The 8,498-nt window shown below is 44.7% G+C and overlaps 3 protein-coding genes across 3 annotated transcripts; 2 read left to right on the top strand and 1 right to left on the bottom strand.

Moving 5' to 3' along the window:
• The first annotated feature begins 97 nt into the window (after positions 1-97).
• Positions 98-867, top strand: LOC101755000 (calvin cycle protein CP12-1, chloroplastic). Its single transcript, XM_004984569.4, has one exon. The coding sequence runs from the start codon at positions 163-165 to the stop codon at positions 553-555; it is 393 nt and encodes a 130-aa protein (XP_004984626.1). The 5' UTR covers positions 98-162; the 3' UTR covers positions 556-867.
• A 374-nt stretch (positions 868-1,241) lies between these two features.
• LOC101754590 (bifunctional TENA2 protein) lies at positions 1,242-3,643 on the bottom strand. The gene is made up of 3 exons (XM_004984568.2): positions 3,329-3,643; positions 1,892-2,106; positions 1,242-1,806 (listed from the first exon to the last, which is right to left on the bottom strand). Exons 1-3 carry the CDS (start codon positions 3,470-3,472, stop codon positions 1,491-1,493), a joined length of 675 nt encoding a protein of 224 aa, XP_004984625.1. The 5' UTR covers positions 3,473-3,643; the 3' UTR covers positions 1,242-1,490.
• Positions 3,644-3,784: 141 nt separating this feature from the next.
• On the top strand, positions 3,785-6,734 carry LOC101754196. The gene is made up of 2 exons (XM_004984567.3): positions 3,785-4,036; positions 5,746-6,734. The coding sequence occupies exons 1-2, from the start codon at positions 3,964-3,966 to the stop codon at positions 6,435-6,437; spliced, it is 765 nt and encodes a 254-aa protein (XP_004984624.1). The 5' UTR covers positions 3,785-3,963; the 3' UTR covers positions 6,438-6,734.
• Positions 6,735-8,498: the final 1,764 nt, after the last annotated feature.

Raw genomic sequence — 8,498 nt, 5'->3', positions numbered from 1 at the left:
AGCTTCTAGAATGAAAATCCACCGTGGCTGATCTGTCACCACACAATTGGCGAGGAAGGGATAAGATGAGAAACATCATAAAAAGGACACCAGCCCAACCCAACCAAAACCTTCCCCTGCTTCACTCCATCACCACTCCAAGAGTTCTCAAATCGCCAAGCAATGGCCAGCGCGGTCACCGCCATGGCCGCCATAGCCTCTTTCCCGGCTCCAAGAAGCCTCCAGCAGGCTCCGGCTCCGTTGCAGCTCCGCCAGAACGCCGTGTCGTTCGTCGCACGGCCGGTTCGGGCGCACCGCCGGCTGGTGGCCGTGGCGGCCAGCTCGCCGGCGACGCCGCCGGATCTCTCCAACAAGGTGTCCGAGAGCATCAAGCATGCGCAGGAGGCGTGCGCGGACGACCCGGTGAGCGGCGAGTGCGCGGCGGCCTGGGACGAGGTGGAGGAGCTCAGCGCGGCCGCCAGCCACGCCCGCGACCGGCAGAAGGGCGCCGACCCGCTCGAGGAGTACTGCAAGGAAAACCCCGAGACTGACGAGTGCCGCACGTACGAGGACTGAGCCGGGCGAGTCTCTTCCTGGCTGCCGCCATCGCTGTCACGTGATCTACCTAAGCTAGCTTGGTTAGAGTGGCATGATGGCAACATGAAGACATGAGTGCATGTATGATGGACCTGTTCCTTCGTCTCTCCTTGAGCGTTTGAGTTTGGTTTCTTCGTTTAATCTGGCTTGGTTTGCAATAAAGCAGGGGTTGTTTATTGGTCTGTTATTCACAAGAAATATTTAGGATTAGAAGGTCCTACTGTAATCCCAAGGCAAGATGTAATCTTTAGACTTTAGTAATATATTTGCTGGTATGCTTCTGAAACATGATTTTACTCTGTGCCATGCTGTCAAGGATCACAGATTTAACGTCTTTTTAAGGCCACAGATTTAACTGTCTTAGCTCACTTATAAGAAATAGGTGTCTCATTGGACAGTTTCATTGCACAGTTACTAAGATTGAGAATTTGGTAACTGTGCTAATTGAGCGTCATAGGGATGAACCTCCCTTTTTATGAAACCCCTCGACCTTGCCAATATACGGTAACAAATTCAATGTCCATAAAATTCCTATGAAACTCCCACTGAAAATAGCTTTAGTATAAGATAAATTGGCTTCTTTTGTACAAGAAGAAATTGCCTTCTTTTGGACCACGAATTTAACGGTCATAGTCCAATCAGTACACGAAGAAATTGCAATATAGTATGCCTGTACAATACTGCAGGGTCAGAAGTTGTATTGTGTTGAGGCTGACATGGTGTTTGGATCTCAGATGCAAACAATATTTCAACTCTTTATGTCTGAGCCCGCAGGGGAATATAATTGTCAGTTGACAAAGATACAGGAGGCAGGTGAAATGAAACCGATACAGGGGGGAAATACAGTACATGCTTGGGTCTGAGACTCTCTGAGACCGCAGCACCATTTATTTCGTTCGAGTATACGATGCCAGTTAAGACTGAGAAGAGCTCATTTCCCAGAAACCAACTTCCAGCTCGAGTACCCGGATGAATGCCTCTTCAGCGCTCTTGACAGCATCAGCTGGTGCATTCTCCAAGCTGCGATCCGCGATTCTCTGCAGAGACTGGCAGTACTGTTTGAACTCAGCGCTGCCCCATCTCTGGCAGGTGCCCAGGAGCTCCGGTGGCGTCTTATTACCTTCTTCTATACAGAAACCGAAGCTGTCCTGGTACACGGTTTCAATTATCCAGAAGGTAGTTACAGCAACAGCATAGCTAATCTCTGGCTCTGCAAAGCTTCGAAGAAACCTGATGACAAGGTTAATGTCAGTTACAGATCTTTAGTCATGCTATTGTGCGGGAAACTTTGCGAATGTTGTGGACGGAGATGAACCTGTGGTACTCTATATTGGATTTGAGGGGTGAAACACTTGCTAGATCAACACCCCATCTGGCAGCTTCATTCTTGAACCAAGAGAGCTCATCACTGAGAGAAGCTACTCCACCCAAGATAATTTCCATGTCCATGCTGTCTTCTTGTTTGCAACACTTGAGCAGTACACTAGCTATAAATGCGACAAATTCTCTCACAAACAGGTAATCCTGGCTCTGAATATGGAAAAGAAGCAAGGTTATTTATTTTTTTACACTGTTGATACTGATAGCAAAAATAATTTTTTTGAAGCAAATCACCGGGAATAAAGTTGACCAACACCAAACCCAGTTATTATAAAACCAGCCATAAAATCCATTACAGATTTATAATAAGGTATCTGAATTTCACTTGTAACTATCAACCGCAAAAATACTTTGAGCTATTGCAGAGGCACACTATATTGATATCAGATAAGCCTACAAAATTCTAGGTGTTTAAAATGAAACATAGAGCATATTTCACTAAGTAAATCTTCAAATTTCAGTGTTCCTGCTTCTTTCTAGGCTAAATAAGTTCGTCAGTTTCTGGTAAAGCCGTAAAGGACTTTGTTACTATCACAAAGTAACAGGAATCGTCATAGAACCAAACATTTACAAGTGTTTCTTTTCTTCACTTCTGTGTATGTATCCTATATAAAAGCAAAAGAATATGCGCCTACTGGGAGATCTATGTCAAGAAGTACTGAATTCAAATCATTAAAGGGAGAGCGATTTCTCGGAGGAGATTTTAATGGCCGCAACAGCACCTAGAAAAAAAGAGCCCAAGATAATACAGAGTACCCAACTTTCGTTATAATACTACGCTCAATGGAACTAGGAGTCAAGTTGATTTTTACCCGGTTCCCTGAACATGATCATTGATTGCTTTACGGTTTCACGACTGAACAATCTCAATTGTCAACTAAGAGCCAATTCTTTTCAGAAGTTATTTCTGCCAATTGGAAGAAACAATTCAATGATGACATCGACATCTAGGACTGATTAGTCCTTTGAAAACACAAGATCTTCACACTCACAGTACCTAAAAAGATCTTTTGCCTTCACTCTTTCTGTCTTTCAGGTTCCATTTTAAGTTCACAGGTCTTCTAAAGGCACTTCTGACACAAATTGCCCATCACCACTTTAAATCAAACACATATGCCAACTGACCACTCAAATCTATAGCCCTACACACTAATTTTCTTATCTAGTAGCAACTCGAGACTCCACTACACATACAGATACAACTTGATGTGCGAAGCTCCATGCCCCGAGCCCCCGAGTCAAGAATCAGACATGCCGCTGTCAAAGGTAAGCCCACGCCAATTTTCTCGCAGTTGGGGGCGTCACACGACGAGAACCTCACAAGTTTAAACTGCATCTGTTGACGCCTTGACGGGCACATTCAGGGACTTACCAGCCAGCGCTTGAAGGCGGACAGGTCGATGGTGCCGTCGCGGATGGAGACGGTGAACGGGTGCCGCGTGGCCCGATCATACATCTGCCCGTGCCTCTCCATCCATGCCGCCGTCGTGCTCGCCTCGACCCCGCCGCCGTCCATCGCCGCCGTCTGGGATCCCGGTTGCTGCCTTGCTGAACCCCAAGTCCGCCGCTCCTGGTCCCTGGGGGGTGGGGGGCTCTCACGCTTTGACCACGGGGAAAATTGCAGCCGAGTCCCTCGAAATTTCGTCCCCTTACGTTTACGTTGCCAGTCCTGCGGGGGTGGGGGTTCAAGTTCAAAGAACATGGTTAAATCGAGTAGCTCGGCTGGATCTGCGGCTGAAAAGCATGTCGTAATCATACTGATTAATGGGGTCCACCGCTACCATGTCCCCACCTGTCAGTTAATATTAGCAATAACGCCGTGCTTAGGAAGGCAACGCGGATCAGACTCCAAACACGCGGCGGCAGCGAAGCCCCGAGCTCCGCCCAGCCTCCTTCCTCGCTTTCACCCTCCTTCCATCTGCCTCCGGTGGCAAGAGGGAACGGGAAATTGGTCCCTAGGCAGGTGAGATCCCAGCGGCGTTCGATCCGGACGGCGGCGGGGCGAAGATGTTGGACATACAGAAGCGGCGCGTGCGGCTGATGCTCCTCATCTTGGGCGTCCTTGCGCTCAGCATGACAGGTTACCTTTCCGATTGCACAATCTTTTCTCTCCTGTGCAATTTCACCTGTTAGTTTCCGAGGCGAAGATCTCTGGGCGCTGGTTTCCGGTTAGGTTCGTCGATTGTTGGGGAGTAATTGGTTTTTGGTGAGGGAGCGAAGTTACCTGATTTTAATTTTGAGTAGTGACGCGTTTAGGTTCGTCGATCTGTAGTTTGTACCTTAGGGGGTATTTCTGCTTTCAGGGAGCAATTACGCATTTATTTGCCTGGTTTAGATTGATGTGGATGGTGGAATTCTCCTTCCATTTTTGCTAAGTTCTTTGCTGTTGTACTTATGATTGTGGAGCTGCAAAGTTGCAAATAAAATCCGTGTATAGTTATTCAGAAAGTCTCAAAGTCATAAATTTGCAGGAAGATCTGATTGGGCTCGTAATACATTTTGCTGTAATACAGCAGAAAGTTATAAATTTGTCATAGAGTGGCAGCTGTTTACTACTATTGTTTTATTACATGTCAGCACTTGATTGTGGGTTGAATATTTGTTAGCATGGACTAATGTGCGATCATAGGATGTCATCCATACATTTTACATGTCTGAGCCTTGCAATATGAGCAAATAGTCACTGCATCTCTGAGCCTCTGAGGTAGCATCCTGGCAGCACTTTTGAAGGTATCAATGTGATGGTATATGCTAGTTGCTGAATTTACTTTTATGGTGTTTCGTTCTGCACAGGCACCCAGCTTATATGCTTTAGTCATAGGCTCATAGCCACTTGGCCAAAGAGCAATGCTAAGTTTTTGGGCCTCTCTGGAGCCTAGATGAAGCTGTTTCCAGAATTCCATCTATAATTTAAAAATTAAACCACTGTGTTGCTGATTTCATTGCCCCAAATGCTATAGGTGGATTTGAGATCTCTCAATTACAACGAAATATATGACTTACCATCATTATAAGTTTATAACAACAAATGATATAATTATTTATACATCTGATTGCAAGGATAAAAAGTAAATTGAAACAATGGAAACTGTAGAAGTGCAGAAGTTGTAGCCATAGTTGAAAGTATGAAACACTCCATTAGTTCTGCTTTTGAGTCAAAGCTGGGACTTGGAAGTTCCATATATTCTACAGGGCAATAGCCAGAACTTCTACCTGTTCAAACAAGGTGTTCAAGTGAATCAATAATAAGAGAACCGGTGCACTTTCAGTTTACAAGTTTGCCTGATATCAGCTGCTTACTGAACAGCGTGTCCTTATTCACTAGCATTAGCTAATGGACGCAAGCACTCATTTTATATGCATGTGCCAAACAAAACAAACAGAAAGCCTTAGTATTGGTAACATACCTACACTTTACTGAAGAACTAGGAGAGACAACACATTGTGTTTAAAGTTTAAACTGAGTCATTAATGACTGGTAATTGACTTGATTGTAAATTCTATTGCATATGATAGAGTGTTAGCTGCACAAGTTTGGCAATCTGTTTTATGTAATGTAATCTCGCCATACTCCTATTACCGGCCTGGCAGGTCTATTCAAAGATAACTCTTGCTAAGTAGCCAAATTGACATTCTGCAAGCAAGTTGAATACAACAGTTTGATAGTCCAATATTGCAAACTATTGGTTCCTTTTTAAATCTCTAAACTTAACTTCTTGTAGATATTCATGATTTCAAATAAAAAGCAAAGTTATCTCCTGAATGACCCCATTCACTTCTAATTTACAGCTGAGAAGTTCAGGGAACTTGTTGGAAAAGAAGCTGCATCAAAGAGTGGTCAGTTCACATTGATGAACTGCTTTGACATGGGCTCTGGCAGCCTTGCATGCACTGCGAAGGAGGGTGTCAAGTTGTATGTCAACAACCTTCGAACTGCACACCTGGAAAGGGTGCGGCAGCATGCCATGGAGAAAGCATTAGCCGATGCCATGACAGAAGGCCTAACACCTGCCGAAGCAGCCAAGCAAGCTCAGAAGGTTAGTGCAAAAGCGGCAAAAGTGGCTGCTCGTCAAGCCAATCGGATATTGGGGCCAATAATTTCTTCTGGTTGGGACTTCTTCGAAGCAATGTACTTTGGTGGAAGCATGACGGAAGGTTTTCTCCGGGGCACTGGCACCTTGTTTGGAACTTATGCGGGTGGTTTCCATGGTGAGGAGAGGTTTGGAAAACTTGGATATCTTGTGGGAAGCCAACTAGGAAGCTGGGGTGGAGGAAGAATTGGACTGATGATTTATGATATCATAAGTGGCCTGAAATATATGCTTCAGTCTATCCAACCTGAGAATGAATCACCGTCATATGCTTCAGAAGATGGTTCAGAATACACGGATAGTTATACAAGCCATGAAAGAGAGGAATCAACATACTATGAAACATCGGAGGAGCAGCAGGAAGAATCAAAATGGTTCGGTTTGTTCTGAAACTGCAAACCGAAGTGTGCTGTGTTATACTGGAGTCATGGAAACAATTAGATTGTTTTTGTTATACTTGTCTGAATGTTTAGCTTCATTTTGTACGGTCGAATAGATTAGGTATGATTCTTCTTTGTAATTTTGTTTTGGCTACTGTATATACATAGAAATATGTGCATGCAACCCTTAAGGTTGTGCAGAATGTGCAACAAATAGCAGCATTACTGAACCACTTACAGGGAAGTTATGAGCATTATCTTGTTGAAAAATGTTTTGGGGAGACGGCTCTTTAGTCTCTTGATGTTTGATTGGTGCTTCTGTCTGACAATGCTTTTTTTTTTATCAAATTGATGCTACGATCTAGCAGATGCTACTTGATATCTGGTCAGCTTTCCTGTTCCTAAAGACTTACTCCCTCCGTTCCAAATTATAGGTCGTTTTGGCATTTTTAGATTCGTAGATTTTGCTATGCAACTAGATATACACTTATGTATAGATACATAGTAAAAGTTATGAATATAGAAATGTCAAAATGGCCTACAATTTGGGACGGATGCAGTTGTTGTGAAGGGTGTGTTAACAGAAGTTGTTGACTTTGTGCGTCAGAAGCGTAAGCTCCAAGCCGCCAAATTGAGTTCCAGCTTTTGCCCGGTAAGTTGCAGTTTATACCTGATAGATTGATCAAATTGTGATGTCCCCGTTGGTACCGGTGGTGAAGGACCGAAGCATGATGCGAATCAGATATGTTCACCGAGCTTCCGTGAGGAAGATGACCCCGATGGGCGATGGGATATCTCTGATATTTCTTTTCTTCTCCATTCGAGGCCTGAATTGATCCTGAAGCATTCATCGAGCAACTGGTGCATGCTGCAATGACATGGCTTTTCAGCGCTAGAACACAGGACGTATGGTAAGGCCCTGCAGCAGCAAGGAGATGCTCTACCTCCCGGAGCCTGCTTGTTTGGTGAGAGACTGACAGTGGACAGATAGAGCGCCCATTGTGTGTTCTCCTTAATGGCCAAGAGCCCAAGACTTGTCGCATGTGATTGTGTGTCATGGCGCAATCCAGGTCATGTTTAGCTACCTCCCAACTCCCAACTTGAACACTATGCAAAAAGAAGATTCTCCATCACATCAAACTTGCGGTACATGCATGGAGTATTAAATGTAGACGAAATTAAAAACTAATTGCACAGTTTTGTTGTACTTTGCGAGACAAATCTTTTGAGCCTAATTAGTCAATATTTGGATAATAATTCACAAGTACAAACGAAACGCTACAGTGTGCTACAGTGCTGGCACAGTAATTTTGCATCTCACAATTTGGCCAACTAAACAAGGCGCCAGATTCTTGCTGCCTGAAGCAAGCTACTGCAACAAACCATCACATGCTACTTGCTAGTAGCGCTAGCTGCAACAGACCGCCGTGTGAGCCATGGTCGTGGTCAACTCATCCCAACTGTACCCGTGCTGGCTGTGCACCTGCACTCTCGAGATCTTCCCGTCATCGTGAGCAGGAACGGACTCTGGGATTGGGATCGGCAGAGCAGGTGGATTCCCAACCAATCATTCGGCCGCTGCTCATCCCAATGCTCGCCACATCCGCACCAGCAAAGGCAGGCATCTCACTGCTCACTAGCTGGAAGAGAAACGTGGAGGGGGAAAAAAAGAAAAAAAAAGGAACGGGAAACGGTCTTCTCGCTCGCCATGTAATGAATGATATCAAAGTTTGTTTTTACTATTTTGCAAGGGTGGCCCGATAGGGGAGTGGCGACATGATGACTCGACGAAAAGTTTTGCCACCCAGAAAGTGCCAAAGATACCAAAGTAAAAGGTACCGGTATCTACGAGCGAGGAAGCAGATGAAACAAAATCTTATGTGGTTGCTAAGGCGCCGCAAACGTCAGATTCGATTCAGTAAAAATAAACTCGTTAAGTCTACTTGGAAATTGAAATGCGAGATTTACTTGACAGGTAAGGCATTTTTTGGATGAAATTTGTGTATGTCCGGCGTTTTGAGCAAGATGAGTTGCTGAAGAGGAGCAGAAATATCTTTCGGTCTATCTGCAC

This window comes from Setaria italica, chromosome IX, assembly GCF_000263155.2.
Source record: "Setaria italica strain Yugu1 chromosome IX, Setaria_italica_v2.0, whole genome shotgun sequence".
NCBI lineage: Eukaryota > Viridiplantae > Streptophyta > Magnoliopsida > Poales > Poaceae > Setaria > Setaria italica.
This window is presented reverse-complemented; position numbering and strand designations above follow the sequence as displayed.

Excerpts from the sequence above, each read along its gene's own strand:
- LOC101754590 (XM_004984568.2), bottom strand. The coding sequence starts at position 3,472 with ATGGACGGCGGCGGGGTCGAGGCGAGCACGACGGCGGCATGGATGGAG. Across the intron at positions 2,107-3,328 it reads CCGCCTTCAAGCGCTGGCTG|AGCCAGGATTACCTGTTTGT; the intron begins GTAAGTCCCTGA and ends TTCCATATTCAG. Across the intron at positions 1,807-1,891 it reads TCCAATATAGAGTACCACAG|GTTTCTTCGAAGCTTTGCAG; the intron begins GTTCATCTCCGT and ends CCTTGTCATCAG.
- LOC101755000 (XM_004984569.4), top strand. The coding sequence starts at position 163 with ATGGCCAGCGCGGTCACCGCCATGGCCGCCATAGCCTCTTTCCCGGCT.
- LOC101754196 (XM_004984567.3), top strand. The coding sequence starts at position 3,964 with ATGTTGGACATACAGAAGCGGCGCGTGCGGCTGATGCTCCTCATCTTG. Across the intron at positions 4,037-5,745 it reads CCTTGCGCTCAGCATGACAG|CTGAGAAGTTCAGGGAACTT; the intron begins GTTACCTTTCCG and ends TCTAATTTACAG.